The following is a 25549-nucleotide window of genomic DNA, read 5'->3' as shown; positions in this document are numbered from 1 at the left end:
CAGTTTACAGCATCATGGCTCTTGATTACAGTCAATTGATACCCAGCTCCTATCACCATTTCAATATGCAATTGCAGCGGCTACTCCTACTGGTACTTGTTGTCTTGCTGTGATGGCTAGCCACCACTAAGATAAGCTCCACGCTCCATACTAGACCGAAGCATAATTGCTCTGTATCTGCAGAACCCTCGTACGCCACATCCAACTTGATTTGTGTGTAATAGAACGTAATTAACTATTCACATCATAATTTCACGCTGCATAGTGCGTATAGTGTTCGCTTACTACCGGAATCCATTCAGTTGGCTGCGTGGATGTTGCGTCATTCATAATGTGATCTGCATACAATAGGTGCGGATAGGTGATCTTGAATGAATTCTATCTACTCCAGTTGCGGTGTCTACTTTCTCAATGGGACGGTCATTATGATAGCGAAATGATAGCCGTGAAACAGCTTCAATAAATTCCTGTTTTCAGGAGCATACTGTCTTCCTTCCCGAAATTTCCGAACCTTTTACTGTGGCTCTTCCGAGCTTCATTAATAAAAAAACACACATGCCCCACATGTTCCAGTGAAAAGAAATAGGTCATTCATTCACAAGGCTTGATAGCATCAACAAATTTTTATTACGGGAAAACGCCAGAAATATAGCTCTTGACAAGCCCATGTTACATACGCATGGACGTAGCGTAAATATTTTTTCTGGTAATGATTATGGCTTCAGCAGGTTGTCTCCCATCCTTCATTTATGCGCCTCCACATTTCAATATTCTTATGAGGGTTTCAAGGTGAGTGAGCGGTTAGTTGATAGAATCAGGACGTGCATGTCCTTCTTGAAATTCCCACAAACACTTGAAAGCTTACGCGATGTAGGGGGTAGAGGTATGCACACAGGGAACTCAGTATGTTATATTAATGAATAAATTCTCCCTAATTATGATTTCACATGTTCACGTGTTTGCAGGCGAGTATGGATATCGATTTGTCCTGAAGGCAGGTAGCTGATATAGTGCCCAATATGAGTCCTAGTTTTGTGTCAAGTTTTACCTAATAATTTTTTAGAAATAGTTCCCATTTTCAATTGATTTTTGGCACTTTGATAGCCAAAGCCTGTATGAGGTGACCCTATATTAACAAAACGCTACGGTTGTAGACTGTGGAGTCGAAAAACACCTCCCCCAATCTAGGGTCTCATCCGAGCTATGCCCATTGACTGTGTTCGAGCGGAGCCTCACTGATACCTGGTTGCCTCAGTGAGTGAGCGTGACCTTACCGAGCACGGCGGATCTCCTAACCCCCATACTCGTGAGAATCAAATGCGTAACCTCACAAAAAAAAAAGAAAACGACAACAAAACAAGCAGAATCCCGTACCGCACACAAACTGGATAGCCAGGCGGAGACACATCTCTGAAATACTGAGAGCCAGGTGATTACACCCACGAAAGGGAAAGTTGGGACGTCAAGCAGTAGATCCAAAAACACGTCTCAGGACGGAGACAGGTCTCAGTGGCGCAGGTGCTAAATGGTACTTGCGTAATCTGAAAGAAGGCCTGAAACCTGAAGAGGTCCTTAAGAAGGCTCAGGACAGACCTAAGCCGTCTTTATCGGAGCCAAGAAAGCGGGGAGCAGCGAAGATTAGCCTGTATGAGCGGGGTGCTCCCAAAAAAACCAAACCTGAACCTAAGAGGAGAGAAAACTCGAGCAGATCAGGGATGGACGCAGGAATCGGAAAGTCCGCCATTGGCTATGCTAGTACGGTCAAGGGTATTCGACTGGCCATACTGCCAAAAATGTATCCCAAGCAAATACTCACTCGTGAGGAGCAAGAAACTATCGAAGACCTTGTCGTCAGGCACATGTGCAAAAGATGGACTGTCAAATACTGGTGTACTGCGGGACGGAAGACACTGCAAAGTGGCTTAGGACCATAAATTGCCAGGCTGGGAAGGAGCAGAACTGTCAACATGTGCTAGGGATTATGTATCAGGAGCACACATGGTGGCAGTGTTCCTTCCCAAAAGCCGCAACAATAGAGACGAAGGATGTGATGGAACTCCTAATCTCCATACACGATTTTGGAAAGTCTTTAGAAAGAAGAGCAAGGGTAGACTCCTCACGATCGGAGTGAATGACCCATCCCTGGAGGCAATCAAACGTCCGAGTTGTCATATCAACTATCGATTTGGCAACATACCTGTGCATATGCACAGGGAAAAACCGATGAAAGACACTTCGGAGGAGACACCGGATGGCAAGCGTACCGAAGTCACCGAAGAAATCTCGGAAGCCATAGAGGCGAAAAGGACCGGATCAGCCAGGGAAGTAGACCTGCTGCCCAGTAAAGAGCACAAGCTGGACGACCTACACCTAGATCTTCTAGAGCTTAGGGTGGGCCGCGACGCACACGAAAGCACCATGTCGGAGGAAGAGGGTGATACTCCGACAGTGAAGAAGAGCTCCAAATAATAACGAAGCCAATGGCCAACACCAGGATAGCCCAGATAAACCTCCACCATGCGAAACCTGCATCTGCGGTTATTGCAAGGGCAAGTTTCAATGAGAATATTGAAATAGTGCTAGCTCAGGAGCCCTGCGTGTACCGGGGCAGATTCGCGGCCTGCAAGGAGGAAGCATGCAAATAACTTGGGACTCCTCTTGTGAAAAACCAACAGCTTGCATAATTCGTAAACGTAATTTAAAATATATGCCTTGCAGAGCTCTTAACCACGTCTCATTGGAAGCCGGTGCCAGCACTCGAAAAGCAGTCGTGGCATCGGGCTACTTCCCAGGAGACGACATCCGGGTCCCCCCGGAGCTACTCGCTAAACTGGTGAAGTACTCTGAGGGGAGGGCGTTGGTACTTCTCCTCGTCTGCGATGCCAACGCCCATCATGAAGTCTGGGGAAGCAGCGATACTAATCGAAGAGGTAAGTATCTTCTTCTTCAATAAGTTAGAAATATATAACATAGGGAAGACTCCAACATTTGTGACCAGCAATAGACAAAAGGAAATACTCTAATGAACGCGCCTGCCAGGAATTGGAGGGTGTCGGATGAGCCCTCTATGTCAGATCACAGAATAATCAGATTCGACATTGAGAGCAACTTCGAAATAAAAAGAATAATAAGGAATGCCAGGAGAACGGATTGCGATTCCTATGCAACGCACTTGAGCAACAACAGGATTCACATTCAAGGGGGCGGTGACATCAGGAGCGAACTGAAACTAGAAACAGTGGCGGAAACCCTCAACACAGTCGTCATTGGCGCATATAAGGCCAGCTGTTCGGCTAAGACAGTTAAGCCATCATGGGATATACACTGGTGGAATAGGAACCTAACGAGAATGAGAACATAGGTACGAAAACTTTTCAACCGGGCAAAACAAATCGGGGACTGGCTAAGGTGCAAAAATGCATTGACTGCGTATAACAACGCGATCAGGGAAACAAAACGGAGAAAGGAATCGAACAAATCATAGAAGCAACCAAGTTTTACAAAGCCCATCTGTGAAGACGGGGCAATATCTTTTGTCTGCTAGAAGGAGGATGGGAATTTACGAAGAATGAGGAGGACAGAGTATACCCGCTTCTCAGAAGTCATTTTCGGGGCCCTACGCCACGGCGGCAGGCGACAACATTCTGCCTGACACCTCAACAACGAATAAAAGGGGAAGAAAGGAGAACTGGGAACTAGCAAAAGAGGTATGCTCGAAAGCTAGGATAGGAGCTTTTACACCACTGAAATCACCCGGAGTAGATGACATTTTCTCAACACTAATCCAGAGAGTCCTAGAAATAATTTTAGAGTCTCTCCTAAGGGTGATAAAAGCCAGCATAGCCCTGGGATATATACAAAGAGCATGGAGACGGGCGAAAGCAACTAAAAAGGATACTTTTCACCTCAATTATTTCAGACCAATTTGCCTAACATCGTTCGTACTCAAAACGGTGGAGAAGGTCATAGACAACTATATTAGAACTAACGTTCTAATGTCCAATCCCCTACATCGATTTCAACACTAAACAGCGATCAAGACACTTCGATCCAACCAGGTGAACTCTAATGTGCTGTGGGAATGCCTTGAGAGACCAATACGGTCGACTTGATCAAAAAGGTCTGAATACTCTGGGTTCCAGGCTATGTTGGATTGCAAGGCAATGAGGCAGCGGACGAACTAGCCAAGAAAGGAGCAGGAGGACGCCTTTATACGGGCCAGAACCTTTCTGTGGAATCGGAAACGCGTTCATGGTTATGACATTAAAAAATGAAGAGGAACAGTTAAGGGAACTATATTGGGCGGGTGTATCAGCGCATAAAGGATTGCTTAAACCTCACCCAGAAGAAACTCCGAATTATAGTGAGAATTCTCACTGGTCACTGCCGGCTGAACTATCATTTAGGGAAACTAGAGTTATTTACAGACACCGACCGCCTGCAGGTTCAACATTCACGCCCCTACAAAGGAGACTGCAGAGTCGGAGAAGGATATCTTCTACGCTGCAGTTGAGCAGACCCTCGAAGTCTGTCCCAAGTATGATATGAAAATCATACTTGGAGATTTCAACAGTCAAGCAAGGACGGGGCCAGTATTCAGGTAATACGTCAGCTCCAATAGTTTATATAGAGATACCAATGATAACGGACAGCGGATTATTCAGTTAGCAGTATCGCATGAAATGGTTGCTGGAAGTACCTAGTTGGCGCGGAAAGCGGTCCACAAACATACATGGGCCTCTTCAGACGGGACCACTTTCAACCAAATTGACCACGTGTTGATTGACCGCCGCCACCTCTCAGCCTTGATGAATATCAGAACATATAGGGGGGCCAATATAGACTCGGACCACTGTCTCGTTGGTATGGTGCTCCGAGCATCAGGTGAGAGTGAATACTGAAGCCATCCACAACACAGCCCACCGCGACACCTATAAGAGGGAAATGGATGCTGCAATAACCGCAGTCAACAGAGATCCTGGAGATGAAGCATCAACAAATGATCTTCACAACCGCCTGAAGAACATTATCATAAATACGGCCACAAAGATACTTGGCCCTAGCCGCAAAAGAAGTCAGAACGGCTGATTTGACGATGAATGTAAGCTTGCAATGGAAGAATGCTGCATACCGAGTAATGCTGCATTCTCAAAGAACGCGGGCACGCGCAGAGACTTATCACGAACTCCGTGGAGCGGGAAGCGACATTACAGACGGAAAAAGGAAGCCTGGGAGAACCAACAAGTCTGTGAACTAGAAAAGTACAGGGAGCAATTGCACAGGCGCGGAAGTTTTACCAACAAGTCAGCAGGATCCAGCCTTATACACCTCGATGCTCATCCTGCCGAGACAAAGAGGGAAATCTGATTTCCGACAAAATGGGCATATTGGAGCGATGGGTTGAATACTTTGATGAGCTACTGAACAACCAGAACATCGACGAGTTGGAGGTCCCGCCAACTGAAGACGAGGCATCACGTTGCTGAGTACCATCTATAAGATCTTTTCCGCTATCTTGCTAGGCCGGATAGCCCCATATGCCCAGAACATCATTGGCCCATACCAAAGAGGCTTCATTCCAGACGAATCAGCGACAGATCAGATTTTCTCTCTGCGGCAAGCGATGGAAAAACTATTGGAATATGGACAACAGTTGCACCATCTATTCATCGACTTTAAAGCCGCCTATGATAGCATAGCCAGGGTAAAACTGTACACGGCCATGGGAGAATTCGGTATTCCGACGAAATTGATAAGACTGACTAGGCTGAACCTGACCAAGGTGCGAGGCCAGATAAAAGCAGAAGGATCACTCTCAAGACCATTCGACATCAACAACGGTCTACGACAAGGGGATGTCCTATCATGCGTCCTCTTTAACCTGGTTCTGAAGAAAGTGATCCGTGATACTGAGGTAAATCCAAGAGATACGATCGTCTTTAAGTCCACCCAATTACTGGCCTATGCTGACGATATCGACATCGTAGAAAGAATCACCCGAGACGTACAAACTGGCTTTATCCAGATCGAACAGGCGGCGCGAGATCTTGGACTGCACATCAATGAAGGCAAAACAAAATATATGGTGGCAACGTCAGCACCGAAAACCAACTAACCAACAACATCAAATCGCACTGGTCAAACAGGAAGAATAAAGATAGGAGAATACAACTTTGATACCGTTGATAATTTCTCCTATCTAGGGTCCAAAATCACAACCGATAACAGCTACGATGATGAAATCCGCGCACGATTGTTGGCAGCCAACAGAGCCTATTTCAACTTGCAAAAACTGTTCCGCTCGAAACGTCTCAGGGGTCAAAGCTCTTACTGTACAAGGCAATGATCTTACCAGTCCTTGGGTTCTTAGCAAGAAGAATTGCGAAATCTTGGCCGCGTTCGAGAGAAGAATCCTCCAAAGAATTTTTGGTCCCCTACATGAAGATGGACTATTCCATAGCCTACATAACGACGAAATCTATAAGCGATACCATGACCGTCCGGTTGTGGATAAAATCCGGCTCAATAGATTACGGTGGGCGGGTTACTTAATCCGTATGGATGAGGATCATCCCGCCCGAAAAGTCTATAAAAGCAATATCTATGGTAGAAAAAGAAGACGAGGCAGATGATGGAGCGATGGCGTAGGTCAGGACGCCAGACAGCTTTTAGGGACATCGAATTGGTGGACCTCGGCGCAAAACCGGGATGTCTGGAGTTCCTTATTATGGCGGGCTTAGACCGGATACCGGTTGTTTCGCCGTTGATGATGATGATATGCTAGTTGAGGCGACTAGTACATCGGGAGCTGTTGGGAAACTGAAAAGAAGATCGGGTAGCAGCTCGATTTGGAAGAAGAAAGTGGCAATGAATAGAGCACATTCCGTCACTACACGCCCCACAACAGTAAACCATGAAAAAGAACGACGTTGGATCAATTGAAAGAGAGTGCCAAAAATCCGGGAGAAATCTCCATAAACCTAATGGAAAGACTTTGCGGAGGCGGTATGATCCAATTAGGAATAAAGCAGGAGAAATATTATTAAACTTATTTGAATTAATTCCAGGTTGAGTGGTGCTTCGAAGTCTAAATTTCATATTATACCACGCATTTTGAAATTTTTTCGGATGAGTATCTCCTAAAAATATTTCCTCAAAGTTTGTACTTTTTTACCTCTCAACCTTTTCTGTTACAATTGATGTCAAAAGTAAGCTCTGTTTCGGAAGGTACTAATCAAGAGCTTATATTTGATGGTTACACGCGGGGAAAAATGTATCCTCCTCTGGGGAAACCTTCTCAAACTTCTCATAAAATTCTGCCATCTACTGCATGCGTGATAGTTTGATGATAGTTTCTGTATGTCTGCCAAATTTGATGCTGACATTTGTTACCGTTTTCAAACAAAATCCTTGTGACTGGCAGAGAGTAAACTGATCTTAATAAGGCTTTGTTTGGCAAAATTACACACGTCTATGTTGAACTTTCTTGTATACCCTACCATAAATACGATTAACTTTTCAGCATTCATTTTATACCCCCACATATTAGCATAATAAAGAAATTAAAAATATAGAATTTCTTAATTCTCACCAACATTTTCTATTATCGTCAATTAAAATTCAGCCCACATATCCTATTCATACTTACATCCTCTATCACAAACGTCCAATCCTTATCCTCTAACTCATGTGTCCTGGGATCCTTGAATAGGGTAACTGATATGGTATGATTGTCAGGCACGGGCCACGCAATGTGACCAACCAGTGGATTCATCATGTCTGGTTCCCACGCGAGTGGAATTGATGCCACACGACGTGATCGACGTGTCCACACTACAGATAAGCTTGTTGGGCGCCTGCAATATAAAAAAATATAATCATGAAAAAGATATAAAAAACAGGATACTAGTATTTGAATCGTTTATTGAAAGATCTAATAAATTTCAAGAAATCAAGTCGTTTGTGTCACTTGAAACCGCGATGAAAATTATGAAATTGCAGTGACCCGAACAGATTTTGAGGTTTGAAGGATATGTTAGCGTCAAGAAAGGATACGATCAATAATATTAAAACTTCAATTTTCTGAGATTTAAGATAATCCTAGGAAAGTATGCGACTTCTGACCCTATATACACTGAATTCTCAACGAAGTGCAATGAGTTTTTTTCCATACAAACCACAGAATCCATCATGGTATCCTCCCTCTACTAACGTTCCCAACCCCCCAAACAAACACTTTGTTCAGTCATCAAATTCACACAATGATATACGAGTGTACACTTAAGATTCTTGCGATAATCAGGGGTTGGTATATTCTCCACGAGCAGCATGTCCTTTTTTTCTTCCACTCCGACCCCCGCCATTTTCCTTTCGTCAATAAAAGCGCTCATCCCTTTTTAAGGACGTCTATTTTTCATTGAATTTTTCTGGCATATTTTCTTTCCTTTCAAAAGAAAATGAGCACATACTTCATATGAAAGTACAAATTTTATGCTTTGGCCTAGGGAAATTTTTTCGAGTACGTACGTAGTCCTGACGTACAATAAAAGACTAAAGAGTTTAGGTGATGGGGAAATGGGTCAATGATGAAAATTGAAGTTTGTTTTGCAGCTACCCTCCTCCCTCCTGTTTTTGTTGCGTTTGTTGCCAAAAGGCAAACGACGACGATGCTTTAGTAACAATCTCCACATTTTTCCATTAAAAGTGCTCGTTCCATAATGATAAGCGATGATGGTTTGAAATGCGAAGAAAATAAAAACAGGGAGACCATTAACGGACCGAGATAGCGTAAAAACCACTAGAGCCAGACCATTTCAAGGATGCTCATGCTATGAACACAAGCTTTTCATACCACACTAGTCCTATTCATGATGGAATGAAATAGAGTCCTAGTGAAAAATGCGATGAGTACTTGCAAGTTTCAAGCGGAAAATAAATGACATAGTTGTGGAATTTCTGTTATTATCTGGAAGGAAAATGGAACATTGTAGGCGTAGAAAGCAGAGTTCACCGTGGAAACTATCGCTTTCATCAAACTTATTTGAATAAGAAAAAGATAGCGCCTTTGAGTTTTTACGGCAGCTCTATAACCTGTATTTGTTTTTTTTTGAGAATGATGGGGTCCTAAGTCCGCATAAATTTAATGCTGGACCGGACCAAATGGGGAGCAACTTACTCCCTCTTTCCTGGTCCACGCACCCCTCGCTTAGGGCTTGCACCCAAACTTTTCAAAAAGTCAAGGGATGACGGCTTTACGGTTTCTTACCAGAGCAGAGGCAAATCGTCAGACGCTGCCTCACCTCTGCCCTGGGAACAGCGTGACCGTAGCGGCTTGCAGATGTTGAATGCTCCTTTATATAATTCGCAGAACATGTTCTTTAAATTAAAAAGGATTATGGTAGCAAAGGACGTAAGAGCATAACCCAGTTCCAAGCAAGTTTTGTCGATTTACGCTTGCACGCCTCTAAGTAGGCTCGGAAGGGTGATGATGGAGGGGGTCGTTTTGCACACTTCAGCCTCTCTCAGGTCATTATCAAAAATTTCCTTGATCGGTGCGTGGGACCGCAAAAGAACCTGAAATATAAAAGGAATATTGCACGACATCACGGCTAAGGCAAAAAAAGCGAGCTTGAAGTAAGTCGCTCATTGTCGAACCTCTCTCTGGAGGTTATGATTCCGTGTTCGGATTTTGACATAACTTATTAAAAAACTGCATCAGAATGGTGGTCATGCTAAAAAAATAATCTAGATCGTAGCCAAGATGGTCTCCTATGTCTTAAAATCATGTTTCTTTCGCGTTAAGTCCAATAACCAATGATCAACCAAAGTCGGCAGGTCCAACCACTTTCACTGTCAATACTATGAGATCTTTCTTCACGTTCTGATCCTGTAGCTAATCCACCTCCAATTCATTTTTGAACTTTGGGTGTTAAAAGAGGAGTCCGTGGACCATAAAGAGTGGGAGCAAGTTGTTCTTCATTTGGTCCGATCGGACATTAAATGGGTGCTGACTTAGGACTCCTCAATCCCTAAAAAGGAATTAACTTCTTTAAATTGTAAATCAAGATTTGTTGTTCTAGCCAACCCTACACAGCTTTACAATATTATCAACCCAAATGCTTGTTCATAGCTAATATCGATCCGCTAGGCAATATGGCAGTTAATTGCATGCAGGAATAGGCATGCACATCATATTGCGATGTTTACGAATAGAAATCAATGCTAAAAGAAAGAAACGAATAGAAATCAATGCTCATTTTTAGTTTAAAATGTACATAAAAGTTAGCGAATTTTGTGTTAAAATTTCGAAGCAAAGTTACTTAGCTAATTTAAAATAAATGTCTAGAGATGTTTATTTTTCAATTTATGGAGTTGAAGATGAATATAATAAAAGAAAATTAAGTAGGATGGGGAGAGAAATGCCCCATATACATATGTAAATGGTTGCCATTTAATTTATCGCGTCAATCGACTGCAAAGCATAGCGCAATTGTCACCCCTCCTATTTGCTGCTAGTTTCACTTTCCTCATTAAACTGCGTCTAGGTGCCAGGCGAGTGCGTCAACTAAGTTGTTTGTTTGTAATAGTACCAAGACAGCGTATGACACGATGCAGACAGGTGTTGACGAAGGTTTGGAGCCTCCGAGTGACAGTGGGGGCCACTTTCCCAGTTTCAATGTGATCTTGATTTTGCGATAACTGCATTTCCAGATTTTAGACAAGGCGGCTAAGACGGATCTAATGGTACTAATGCGTCGGGCAATATCCAGTTCCGTGCCAACGTTGGCAGAAACCACGCTGCAGATAGAGAGAATACCCCTGCAATTATTACACTCAAAACTGGTGCCCTTGTTTGGAATTTGAACGATCATCCCCTTCTTCCGCTCTCTGGGAAAGGTCAGACATGCATTACTGAAAGTGTAACGATTTTTCTCCGTTTGAGTACATTCACGACTGAAAGGATTTCTCTTCTGTTTAGAGGAACAATCTGCTGCTCGTCATCGTAAATGAGGACGCCCTTTACAGAATCATCGAAAGATTTGCAACCACATGAAAGCTTTTTCATTATGCGGAATACACTTTTGAAATCACTGCGTTTTGCGGCCTCTTCCGCTTCCCTGATCATCGTAATAGCAAATTCCCTCTTGTCGTATCGCATACTATGCTGAACTTCTTGAGATTTCGCTCGATATCATTGTTCGAGCGCGTCACGCCTGCCATCACTCGTAGCAATCCGCTTCCACAATCCCGAAGTCAGCCAGATCGAATTTCTCCCGCGGATACTATAGGGCAGTTGGGTTTCCGAGATTTGTTCAAGGGAAGACTTCTGACGTCAAACACAGACTAGGTTGGCCTCTACTACTATATTTAACTTGGCTCCAAATGGCCTTCAAAAAAATCGGCGCCATAGATACGTTAATCTTTAAAAAAATCCGTTGCATATACTGATAAGATTGTCTGTCATACAGTTTCCTAGTAGCGGGTACCATGGTAAAGCTCGTATATGCAGTTGAGAAAGTGACAAAAATGACAAGCAAACAACCAAAATTTAGATAAAATAATTCAATTCGTAAAGGCGCATTTAAAGAAAAATAAATGAGATAAATCAAAACTGGAAAACGAAAGGAGGATAAGTCGCTACCGTCATTGCATTAGCCTTAGAAAAGTGGAAAGCGCAAGGGAAAGGGATGAGCGAAATGCATTTAGGTACACAGTGCCAGACTCCCTCCTCAGGCAGACTACCGACTAAAATACCCTCTGGGGCGTCAGGCCTTTTCAGTATACGAGTAAAACCCCGTGGATTCAGGGACCCACAGCTACCCTGGCATTTCTTCTACCCATCACCCTCTTTTTCGCCTTAAGAATACCTTGAGTGTAACATACCACTCGCTCTGCAACATGACCCCAATTATGGTGTCCAGGGATCCAAGACACCCTTGCATGATTAGGTAATAGTCAACCTCACCGTGCTTTCTTCCTCTTCCAAGATTGCTGCAATACACAAAGAGTACGGACTTTCTGTTCACAAGTGACACCCTCTACTCGGCAACGTAGAGAGCGATCGGAATAATTCCCGCTATCACCAATACAGCTGGCCCCGAGACGGTGCGATAGGCGGACATAATTCGCAGAGCATTTCCTTATTGAGGAAGTCAGCCCATATTTCGGAATTGAAAAGGAGGACGAACTGCACCGCGCTTATCAGCAAGCGACGCCTGCTAGATAAGGGACCCCCAGCGTTGGATATGAGTCGGCAAATCGCAGGCATTCTAGCTGCAGCCATGTTTGCGGTGTTGCGAATCTGCTCGAAGAAGATCATCTCCGTGTCTATCATGATGCCGGGGTATTTCACCGCCGGCTTCGACAAGATCATGGTTTCACAAACCTGAATAGGGAGGACTGTGGGAACCCTCTCCTTGATCAGTACGACTTCGGTTTTCTCCAGAGCTAAGGGGAATCCATGTTCAGCCATCCATCTGCTTACTTGCCGCATCACCATGCCCCCCTTTGCCCTCGCTTATCAGCACAAGCCTCGCAATCTTCGAGCGGGATGGAAAAATCTCCGCTGTCAAACATGCATTGAATGCACCGAGCAGCAAGTCCGTCTGGTATTTCCATACGAGTTTCAACACTTCGTTGGGAACACCGTTCGTTTCTGGTGTTTTTTTGTCATTAATGACCGCTTCCTCTAGTTCCTTTGCAATGAAGAGTGAGCACCCCTTCGTACTCACTCCTTCATCGACAGCGTCAGTTCGGATGGGCTGGACAGGAAAAAGGGCCAGCACAATTTCTTCCATGTTCGCTGCTTCCATAGAACACAGTGACAGATGGGCACAGAGTTTTTTGAAAATCAGCTTATACCCTAGGCCCCATGGCTTACTATTTGCGCGTTGATTAGCTCCTGCCAGCAGGGCGCATTCTGCCGGTTGATTTCGGGGCAGTGTCCCTTTTTTAAGGTTTTTTTGCACCATCTGCCCTATCAGGTCATAAGCAGTTGCACTCCTATGCATGTTTGCTTGCAAGATGTGGATCATAGTGCTTGACTTTTCGCTTTTCTATAGTTGACAGACGTAACTCCCACCTTAAGGTTGCTTACATTTGACTAATCCCTCTTCCGGATTAGTTAGATAATCCAGATCCCTTATTTTAAGAGTAAACATGAGTTCTAAGCTAGAAACCACTGCTTTGGTGCCTAAAATCCTCCCCATTGTCTCGCCGAGTCTCGACAAGTATATCGCCGGTTGGAGTCCGCCGGATATTATAATTAACACCTACCCATGTACGTTGTTGAACACTTTTCGAAGAGCTTCCGCGAAAGATTTTCCTTCGTTGGGCTTTATGAGAATGACCTCTGAAAGTGGTTTGCCCTTCTCTTTTTTTTGACACTGCCATCGTAGTCGACTTCTACTTTGCTATAGTGGAGGTACTGCTGCCGCTACTCCTGTTTTCGATGCTACTTGGTCCACTTAGTTATCACCTCGTGGAATTTTTCCTGTTGAGTCCTCGTCGGCAGATCCCCGCTGTTTTCCTCTCACTTCATTTCGTTGATTTTTTGTTCCCCATCTGCCGGGGTAAGAACACTGCGTTTTGTGCAACTTGGGGCTGCACTAGCGATGTGCTTTTTCCTTAGCTCCTCTTTGGTTGTCATCCAGGAGTTTGACTGGTGTGCAATAAGGTCCAGTAGTTCTTCCAACTCCGTTATGCCGTTTTTGACATCCATGCAGATGTTTCGCTGAACGTTGGTAGGTCCATCCTCTCCGGTGAGAAGACTTGCGTTTCCGTCTGGTTGGTATATTCGTCACCATTTTTTTCCGATAAAGGAGCGTCACGGAGCTCTGAGTTTGCCATCTTTTCTCTTGGCCCCTTTTCCGAAGTCGAATTTGATGGCGGCTCTCCTTTTCGGCCTCCATGATGTCACTCCCTTTTTAACCTCCAGTTGCCTTCACAGTTGGAACAGTGGGCCTTTCTACTTTTGCAGTAGGTAACCTGTTCAGGTCTTTCAAGGATCATACCATACATATAATTATCTTTTTAAAAACAATGGCAATGCATGAAAATAGTATTTCGAAGATTTTTAAACAACCCTTGCACTACTTTACGAACGCACCTTATAAATACAAGCAACATTGTAACAGATATGTTGAAAATTTCCATTGCCTACTCCGCAAATAAACTCATCATCGATTTGAATCCCAAGTACTTTCGAAATTTCGACTTTAATTTACTGTAAATTGGCAAACAATAGTGATTGCATTTGCATTATTTTGAAATATACCCCTTCATCAGTTTGAGAATGTACATGCATACCCAAATATCTCAGAGTTTCAATCCAATCTAAAAAACTAACAGCTTCTATGTTGCCTGCCAGAGAAAAGTTACAATGAAATAAGTGAATGAAAATGTCGAACAATGTAAGATGACAAACAACTATTGCACCTCATACCAACCGTCCTAAAACCTGTCATCGTCCGCTACATAACGATCGAAGTCAGTCACTTCCGAACGAGGACTTCATCAGCCGAGAACCGAACAATGCAGAATGAGTAGTCATTTTAACCCGTCCCGTATTAGTCAGTTATATTGTGCTCTGCAGTGCTTTTTCCAGACACTTTCCATGATAAATACGTATAATATTTGTTATAAAGGCACCATGACTAGAACGGAATGGCACTCCTTTCATTGTCTGCAGCTGAAGTAGATACTTTGCAGAGAAAGTAGTGCAGTGTGAGGAGGGTATGGTAAAAGGGAAGTTTGCTTGCCTAAGCGTACTAGAAACTTATGCTGTTCGAAGTAGGAATCGATCAGGATATTCTGATGTTTCTGCTGGCGTTGATTTATAGCTGCAAATTACGTAGAACTGATTGTTGAAGATTGGTCGTCCCTATACCATGTCCAATACAGTTTCAATCTTGGCTGCCAGGTTTTCTAGAGCATCGATACTTGAAACGTGCTAAATCGATACCAAATGTGCCGACAGTGCAGTTTAGTCACCCCTAGAGAATGCAGCATTTTAAAATTGGATCAAGTAGAAATCTCACCCTCTACGCCCTCAAGCGTGCCAGACAGTATCATTTTACGTGTCCATAAGTGGTTTCTGTCTAATCCCTCTATACAGGCAAACAGGACATCTTCTCCCCTTTGTCTCTGCAGTCACTATCACTTCTTTGTATTCTCCTTGGGGTAAATAAACTCCTCTAATCGGATCAAAAGCTACACAGAATACGTGATAAAGGCAAATTTCTTGGATTTTCTTTCCACTAAAGTTATTCCATGTCACATGTTTTTTTCAAGGATAACGCCCATTAGGGTGCGTCACTCTGCTCCAACTTTCCTGGCCAATGTTATATGGAAATTACGGAACGCAACAAAAAGGATTTCAGAAGTTGAGTTCAGAATTACCAAAATTTTTCATCCTTATTGATGTATATGTGGATATTTCAATGCCCGACAACATCTGGTATCCATTTGATATAATCGCTTGGCTGGCCAAATACGTCAAAGGACCTTTAGTGTTCACAGAATGCGGGAAAGGCTGAAAATGATGATTTTCCGGATTTCGGGTTTGAAATGTGGGATGAAAGGTTAAATGTCAATTTTTCTATGAAATGGATTACAGGACATTCCAATGAACTGATATAATGTGATGAATATTATGCAACTATACAATTGTAATGAATAGTTGAACCGTTGTGTGATACCAGTATTCTATCGACTTCCTTTCACTTTAAGGTGAACATAGGATATAAATTTCCTATCTAAGCGAATGGAATTGGAATTCATCGATGGCTCACTTTTATTGCAATTGCTTTCGTTTTTCATAAACTTTCCGAAAATATAATAAAAGCATGTATTCCTAGGACAAACTTAAGGGGGGTTTTCGGGTAAACTTCCAGAATATGATAATCTACTATTATTAACTTTACTTGTAGAGATATCAGTTTTTGAGGCACACATTCTGTGTCCTCACTACTCCTTGTTTCATTTAATATCAGAAATAAAATAAGTTTTAAAAAGTACTAATCGGGTCCTTTCATTTGATACCCCACATGACTATATTCGGTGAAAAAAAATTGTGCACCTTCCTTTCGAATATATGGGGAGCCGCCCTTAAAACTCAACACAAAATGGCGTCACTCGCTGCATGTAAAGGGACACACATACCACATGTTCTCACCAAATTTCGTACCAACCCGTCCAACAGTTTCGGAGTAAATCGGTGTGACAGACAGACAGACAAGGAAGATCGCGATTGCAACCAAATAACGAGTAGCACCAAGTGTCCAGCCTACAGGATCGCTCTAAGTACCCTACGTAAATGAGAGTCATCCAACGCGAATCTAGATCTAGACAAGCGATAGATGCCAAAGATCACAACCCTAAATTGATTGCTGGCGACCTCAACGCTCGGGCAATGGAGTGGGGAAGCCGGGAAAAAAACGAAGGAGGAAGAATCCTTTTCGAGCTTTTTCCCTGTTTAAACGTCACGCTGGCCAATACCGAAAGTGTAAAAACTTTCAGGCGTGGAGAAGTAGGCTCCGTCATGGATCATAGTTTCGTGATTCTTTAGTCAAGCGAATCTACGCATAGCGACCACCAGGCGATATATATTGCATATATATTGATAAAGGACCCAAAACAATAAATCCTCACCTGAAGAAACCAGAAACAGGTTGGTCATCAAGAGCACTTCATGAGGTATTGAAGTGGAACATCAAGTTTACCTAGAAAAAGCATCGCAGCTGTCGCAACAGATATACCGAGCATGACGCTTCCATACCAAGACGTGCACAGTCTCGGATGCGAAACCCTAATTACTGGTGGAATGCTGAAATAGCGAAGTATCGTACCGAATGCCCGAGGGCGGCGTCAACGCCAAAGAAACAGGCCAGAGTATGAACAAAGACACCTCCAATATAAACAGACACGCAAAAAGTTGCAGTGGACCATCAAGAATAGTAAAAATTACTGCTTTAAGCGACTCTGTGATGAAACAGACTCTGATTCATGGAGAGGAATGTACAAGTCGGTTATGTCTGCAATAAAAGGCAAAAGGTCCCCTCCTATTATGTGCCCTAGATTATTGTGGGAGATAGTTTTGACACGGTTTCCCTAACATCCGGAAACAATCTCCTCAATGATACCAATGAGCGCCGAAGACATCCCTCCAGTAATCACAGACGAAGTCTTGGACGCAGTGAAAAGAGTTCGGCATACCGCAGCCCCCGGCATTGAACGGATCCTCAACAAGGCGCTGAAACTGGCAATGAGAATGGCACGCACCATGTTCGCGTAGGTATCTACAGACTGCCTAGAAAAAGGTCCTTCTACGCAGAGTGGAAAATACAAAAGCTTGTACTGGTCCCGAAGGCAGGTAAGCCGATAGTTGAGCCAACATCCTATAGACCTATCTTCTGAATACAATAGGTAAGGTCCTCGAGCAGGTAATCTATAACCGGCTAAAACCAATTATAGAAACAGAAAATTGTTGAGGTTTGCATCGAAACGCAAGTTGTTGGCTCTCAGTCATCGCATTCGACTCCAAGCTGAGCTTTATACCTCACTTAAAGCTTATTGGGCAGAAAGCGACAACTATCAGCTCAACACTGGCAAGGTGCTTCCGAATATAGATGGCCCTAAAGACAGCCGACGATTACTGTTATCGCGAGTCGTCAGCTCTGTTCTCCGTTCAATATGAAGAAGAAGATCTGCGATTAAAATCAAGGCAAATCACACCTTTCCCATCTAATTTGCGATTAAATGGCACATTTAAAAAAAGCTAAAAATACCACTCTAATTCGTTTCGAGCGTATCTTAAACAGTATATCTGAGTGGTCTTACGTGAGTACCCGCCGTGTCGGTCTAACCTCATGGGTCCTCTTCGGATAAGGATTGATTTGGAAATCACAATCAGAGCCCGGTTGTGATTAACACAGCGTTACTGGTTTATAGTGAAAACACGCTCAGAGTTAATAACGTTGGATGCGAGGTATACCTAAAACCTCTACCGTAACAAAGGGGTATGACGCACAAGCTCAGTGCAACTCCACGCTTGAACCCAAAAGAGGTTCTGCCCATGATGTTTTTATTTAAGAGGTGGAAATCTTCAAAGGACTAACCACAGGGTTCACGATCCCTGAGAGTGTGGGATTTTTACTCACTAAAACCGCCTCTTGCCAAGCTTACGACTAAGATTTCCCCATCCAGCAGCTTTTTTTGCATATTTAGGTTTCGTTTTTATTGAGAGAAGACCATGTGGTCCACCCAACACATTGGTTGAGTTCGTTGAGGAAGTGGCTGCTCCTCAGTAGCTTATATCTTTAAGTATCTTTTATGTTAGCAAGTCGTTTGGCTTCACTCTTTTCAGTCGTCTCATTATTATCAGCGATATCAGTCAATTTTTGGACTTCTCATGTGATGGTAGCCGGTGGCTATGATTAATTGCTTGGTATTTGATGACTTTACTAACCAATTGTACTTTCAGGTCCCTAGGCAGATCCTCATTACGAACGAACCAGGGAGCATCTACTATGCTCCTAAGCACGTTATTTTGGAGTATTTGTATGGCCCTCAGGTTTGATTCTTTGGCACTGCTCCAGAGCTGGATATCGTAAGTCAATATGGACCTTAGCATGTGCTGATAAATTAGCAGGTTGTTTAGCATTTATTAGCTCGTCCTTAGCATCGAGTGTCAAAACCTAAATATTTGATCTCACTCGTCCGTGACACATCTTTTTCGTTTGTGATAACTTCAGCTGGATTGTCTTTTTTGTTTGTGAAGTTCATTTGCATTCGTTCAAATTTACTTTCCATTGATTGATCCATTCTACAATGTTGTCAATAGCTGTTTGTAACTTTATTTTTGCTTCTTCCGTAGTTTAGTATTTTGGGTTCTTCACAGCAAGGAATATCCTTGGTCTAGAAGAGAAACAATGTTGGGCCCAAGACATTGCCCTGCGGTACACCAGCTACATTTTTTTCAGTTCAGAGTAGGTTCCTTCGTATTTCACTCTGAATAGGCGCTCTGATACACAGAGAGTAGCCAGTGTCTTTAGCGGTAGCAGCTCATATAGAGTGAACAGCTAAGAACTGAACAACCCCGCGAAGCAATACCAGAACGGTGGTCCCGTGGGGAATGTGTGGAGAAAATATGGAAAATTTTAGCCGGTAAGAGTTCGGCATGCGTATCCATGATCGATCTCCCCCAGTCAAAAACAAGTTGATAAACCGGAAGCTAGGCGCTTCAGGTATGAAAGGTTTTGTGCATTTCTTTTATAGAGAGATTTGAGTGTTCATTTGTCCCACTAGCATGTAGCAGGTAAAATAGGCCTGAATTTACAGAGGAGCGACAGTTTTGACCTAGTGATTCTAGGGTGAACTTAAGGAGGGTTTCCCTATAAATTACTAAAAATTATAGTAATGTACTATTATTAACTTTATTTGAACAGGTGTCGGTATGGAAGGCAATTCGGAGCCTAGGCACCATATAGTGGCACCCACCTGATTTTTTTCAGATTTTTCGGTTTGATAGTTTCTGAGAATGGATTCGTTAAAAAAATGATCACTTTCGACCCTCCACACTCCCCACCTTTTCAATAAATGTAAAAAACTAAGACCGGCTTCAAAAAGTACTAACCGAGACCTTTAATTTGATACCCCACATGACTATTTTTGATGAAAAAAATTTTACATCCTCCTTTTGATGTATGGAGCCCCCCCCCCCCTCAAATTCGACGTAAAAGGATGTAACTCACTATATGCGTGATCGTTCACAGTTCTCACCTTTCTACCAAATTTGGTGCCATTCGCTACAACCGTCTCCGAGAAAACTGCGTGTGACGGACAGACAGACAGACAGACGAACGTCATTGCTGGAGAAACTATCCTTAAATATAAGTCGCTACAATCCCAAAGTAATAGCCGACGACTTCAACGCATGGGCTGAAGAATGGGGTAGCAGAAAAACCTACGCAAGAGGACGAATATTGCTGGAGACATTCTCGCGCTTGAACGTGGTACTTGCCAACTTTGGGGGAGCCAACACATTCCGGAGGGGAGAATTGCAATCGGTGGTAGACCTCACCTTCGTCAGTGATACTCTGATCAGAGACTTGCAGTGGCGTGTCAGCGAGGAGTACACACACAGCGATCATCTTTCAAATCTCGCAAAGGAATAATATGAAGCCACTAAAACCAATAATGAGCTGGGTAACTAAGAAATTCGACGCAGAAATGTTCAAGGAGGTACTTCTGGAAGATACATTGCTATTGGGAAGCGCACAAAATAAAGTTTCACAGGTCGTGGAAAAATTGCAGCGGGTATGCGCTGCCGCTATGCCTCGACGTAGCACTTCCCGAAGACGAAATCCTAATTTTTGGTGGAATTCCGAAGCTGAGGAATGCCGGAAAAGGTGCCTCAAAGCGAGGAGCTACACGTGCAATATAAAAATGCGAGAAAAAAATTGCAAGTATCTATCGCAAAGAGCAAATCCGAACATTTCAAGCGGATGTGTACTGAAGCTAACTCTGACCCATGGGGTCGCGCATATAGGTCGGTGATGTCATCACTAAAAGGGAAGCGCTGCCCACCGTCCAAAGTTGTTGCAGAATATAATAAACACTGTATTCCCAGTAGATGTGAATTGCACAAGTCTGCCTGCAGTACATTTAAATCCCGACGAGGTTCCGGTAGTAGTAAATGAGGAGGTTCTAGACGCAGCAAAAAGATTGACTGAAAAACGACTCTAGGACCAGATGGAATCCCTAATATTGCCCTGAAAGTAGCCTCCAGGACAACGCCAGATATGTTTGCCCATGTTTTCACGGCATGCCTTAGGGAGGAGAATTCCCCGAGCAATGGAAGCTACAAAAGCTAATGCTGATTCCGAATGTAGGTAAACCATTGCGTGGCCCCTCCTCATATAGGCCGATATGTCTGGTCAATACCAATGGCAAACTATTTGAACGAGTAATATATAATAGACTGCTCGCTGTTGCGGAAAAGGAAGGAGGCCTTTCCGACAAACAATTCGGATTTCGTAAGGCGAAATCAACTGTCGACGAATCGATTTTAATAAGACTTTGTTTCACACAAAACCTTATCACGTATTTTGACGGAATTTCCACATCACATTCTCCGAATTCATTCATGTCTACATTCAACGGCAACAGTATCTCTTCGCGGTCATTAGCAAAATTTAAAAATAGATCGCAATAACCCTCCCAAGAAATCAAGTGCTCCTCTTGATAATTTCAATAGAACATTGTAATCGCATGGGAAGTAAAATACAACGTTCAGAAAACACATCTCTTGGCAATTCAATGTAAACAAATTATCAACAACAAGTCATACCATTTTTATTCTGGCCGCTCCGACAATTTTCTTTCTTATCGGAACGGAGGAACGGTCCAACATCAGAGGCGATAACATTCACAGATTTCTCTGAAGAAAAATCATTTTGAATTGGGATAAGAAAGTATTGAAAAAAACTGTCAACGAAGGCGATGGTATGACTATTTATGTTGCTAGTCATTCAGTAATTTATCATGCTCTAGGGTACGGTCGACAAATATATTTACTCATGCAAGAGGAGTTTTGAAAAGAATTCTATTTGGTTTCTGATATAATGGATGCTGTCGGTCGGTTTTAAGATGTTTACGAGCATCTTATAGTTGGGCTTATCTCAATTTGGGTTTCCTTCTGTTATTTGCTTAGGGTCTAAAAAAGTCTTGTAGTACGTGGTCTCTTTTGACCTCTCGACAATAACTTAATAATTTCCCTAAATAAATAAATTATTTTTGAATATAGAGAAGTAATTTTCCAAAGCTACAGCACATATGTGGCATTTAGATCCGTTTAAAATTGAATCTTCTCTTATTATACAATGTACTTATTTGAATTTTTTCTTTTGAAAATTTCTTTTCCGAACTGGCTTTTCCTCATTGACAAATTCACCATAAAATTAGCTTCGTATTCTATAGAATCAAACGTCATCAAAATTAATCTACTACCCTTCAGTACCGAGTCGGCTGTAGGTCTCCTAAGGTTTCCTAACCTATGAAAACCAATCCTAATCCTCCCTCTTTCTTCGCATAATTAACTCAAAATATAACTCCACGAGCGGATTTAAATAAATCAGCTAATTCTCCTTTCTTGCACTTAATGTGCTGATAATCACATGGTGGAAAGAAGCGGCCATCGACAAGAACTTCCTAGAAAAAAACCGGTCTACTGCATGAATGCAGATAGGGAAATTCGACTGTGATTATGGACAAGGAAGGGTACGACAAAGTAATCATGGACAAGTTCAAAAATGGAAACTTCCTTGAGAGACCTGCTACTGGAGTCGAAAAGACAAACAAGGAATGCGAAGGTATCAGTGGAAACACGTCAGCGGTGCCTACGTCTAATCCAATCCTTCCAAGGATCGGATACCTGCCTAAAATCCATAAGCCTGAAAACAAGATGAGAAAGATAATCATCACCATAAATATGACAACCCAGAAACTGGCAAAATGGTTAGTAGCAAAACTAAGCGGTCTGGGGCTCAAAAACAAATACTTGGCAAAAGAGAGAAAGAAGGAAGGAATAAGAAGAAAGGAAATAACAAACAAGAATATCCTAGTATCCTTTGGTGCGAAAACCCTGTTCTCTAGCATCCCCCTAAAAGAGGAATTGTCTTGCCTGGAAGAAAAAGTCCTTAACCTTCGGCCTGTCCTTACAAAATATAACGCTGTCTGACCCCCGATTTTCTATGTATTTTATATTGAAAAATGAAAATGCTTGCATTTTTTTTTATTAAATACAAGAGGAAAATCAGAAAAAGTACAATTTAGCAATGAAATTAGTAATCATCCAACGGTGGTTTCAAAGGTCCTCAAAGTTATCTTGGTTGACGACCTATGTGATGGCGACACCACAACAATCAAATTGAACATAAACAACCCCAACAGGGAGATAAGGAGATTCTATGGTGCTTCGCTTATTTCCCTTATAACGTAGGCGAAGTTCTCAATGGAGCATTTATCAGAGCTAACCAATATGGCAAAAGTAAAGGCATGGCAATAATAGCAGGATGTGATGTGTCTAGCATATATGCTAGAGTAGCTCCAACATAAACGCGATAGGATCGAGACTACTGGAGTATCTGTTAGGAACCGAATTGCAGATTCTCAATTTGGATAATGAACCCACTTCCTTCAACGTGATCAGGCAAGAGGTCATCGACATCACGGTGGCATCCCCTGACATTTCGGCTGTTGTCAGAGAGTGGAGAGTATCAAACGATATTACGCTCCCGGATCAAAGGCATATTGATTTCATAATGGGCACCTCCACCTACTTCATTTCAGAATCCACAGACGGATTGGGAGACGTGCAAAACAGAACTGAGCGCTCGAGTTACGATCCCTGTTAGACGCTTCAAATCCATTGGTGGAATTGAGATAACAATCCAGATGATCACAATTTGTATGAGAGAAGCTTTCAAAGACAGCTGTCCCCTCATGATGCCAACGAAGGGTAAAACACCATTGTGGAACTCGGACTTGGCAAAACAGAGAAGAAGGGTGCTCATCAACCGAGCCCTGAAGAAGAGCATAAGGTCAGCGAAAGGATTTGCGAAGAGGCCGCAATTGCCTAGCACACGCTTACAGTCCAACCAGCTGGTGTGATGTGAATGTAATATTTATTCTCAAACCAAGAAAACCCACTTAAACAGACACAAAAAGCTTCCGACCGATCAGTCTAACTTACATTTTGCTAAAAGAACTGGAAAGACTGGTAGACCGGTTCATAAGGGATAGAGATATACGGAAAGGTAAATCGACGGTGAGCTAACGGCAAAAATTTAGAAGGCGGGACGGCATTGAATCGATGCGCTGCTAATCAGTTAGATCCTTCATATGCAAAAACAGAGAAAGATCCACATATTGGTCGGACAGAAGTCTATTGAGGCAGGGATCTTAGGGGCTGCCAACCTAGCTATGACCATTTGCGGATGATCTAGCCGTAATAATTATCGGCAAACTTACGAGCACAGTATGTCACCGTGGTGGACTAGTTATGTTCATGAGCAACGTCAGGTGGGGTAACTACACGCTACCCACCTTACCAGGGGCGGAAATCGACTCAAAGTTAACGTTGAAGCACCATATACAGGAATAATACCAGAGATCCTGCAGATTGCTCTGTTACTGTAGGACTGCGATAGGTAAGACCTGGAGACTTTCACTAAAACGGATACATCCAAAATTAAACCCATTTTGATGTATGCATGTATCGTGTGGTGACCGAGACTGAACTTTGCTAACAGCAGGAAGCTGACGCAGATTCAGACGCTCGGTTGCCTAAGTATCAAAGGAGCAATGAGTAGTACGCCGTCCGTGGCACTCGAAGCTATTCTAAATCTACCCTAATCCATTTCGAGGTGAAACGGAAAGCAGCCAAAGATGCATATAGGCTTGACGCATGGAAAGGCGACAAATCATACGGTCATGCGTCCATCTAGAAATTTCTTGGCAAACATCAGTTGGCTCTGATGTCCGCCGATTATATGGTTTCCAGATTCGTCTTCGAAAAGACATACTCCGTCGTAATCACCAAAAGAGAAGAATGGTCGATAAATGGCTACGAACCTTTTGGGGTTACAAACTTAATAATCTTCACTGCCGGGTCACTCGGAGAAATGACGACATTATTCCAGGAGGAGATATATGCCACGTTATTGGCAACAGAAGAATATTTGCGGCAAAAATTGAGGAATCGCACCATTCGAATCTGTTCCAACAGTCGGGCAGCATTATCAGCACTTAACAACAACGATATATCGAGCTAGTTTGTGTGGAGTTGTCATCAGGCGTTGCTAAAACTTGGCCGAATGAACGAAACATTCCTGATGTGGGTGACAGGACACTCAAACATCATTGGTAATGAGAAAGCTGACAAACTGGCTTTCCAAGGTCCTGTATCCACAATGGTGAGGCCAGAACCAATTTTTGGCATCCGACCATCTACTGTCAAGTCTTCTCTGAAGAAGGAAATGGCAAGGATTCACGAAGCCGAATGGAGAAATTTGAACTTCTGCCGGCAGACAAAAATCTTTGTGAAAGAACCCCCCCGCTAAAGCGACATTTTTGTTGTCCCTGAAGAAGTGGGACATGGGAACTGTTGTAGGGCTTTTAACGGGACACTGTCCTTTAAACTACCCCATGCAAAAAACGGAGTGGTGGTCTCAGCCACATGCAGCCAACGTAAAGAGGAAGAAAAGACGGCCCTACACGCAGCTGCCAGCCTCCTCAGATGAAGATACCTTGGTAAGGTTTTCTTCAACGAAGAGTCTGCGCATTCCCTGTCTCTGGAGAATGTTCTCAAATTCGCGAAAGCCTGCAAATGCCGTCGGCGAGAGACCAATGAATAGACTATCTCCGGGGATACTAAAATGGGCCTAGCAAAGGTCTGAGAGCTTGGAGCTGCGACTCCTCCAACTAAACTAAATTAACTATTTTGATTTTGAACGCACTTTTCACATATTATATTGTAGCTTGCAAACTC

General features: G+C 43.0%; 1 protein-coding gene across 2 annotated transcripts in view; it reads right to left on the bottom strand.

The window, feature by feature from the left end:
• The window catches only part of LOC119654564 (EH domain-binding protein 1), a 153792-nt gene that overhangs the window by 37594 nt on the left and 90649 nt on the right, over positions 1-25549 (bottom strand). For both annotated transcript variants that reach the window (XM_038060012.1, XM_038060013.1), the window contains exon 2: positions 7649-7856. In XM_038060012.1, coding sequence (XP_037915940.1) covers positions 7649-7856 — 208 coding nt within the window. The remainder of the gene's footprint in view (positions 1-7648; positions 7857-25549) is intronic.

The sequence above is a fragment of the Hermetia illucens genome, chromosome 4, assembly GCF_905115235.1.
Source record: "Hermetia illucens chromosome 4, iHerIll2.2.curated.20191125, whole genome shotgun sequence".
Lineage (NCBI taxonomy): Eukaryota > Metazoa > Arthropoda > Insecta > Diptera > Stratiomyidae > Hermetia > Hermetia illucens.
Note: the sequence above shows the minus strand (reverse complement) of the source record. Positions and strands in the feature narration are given on the sequence as shown.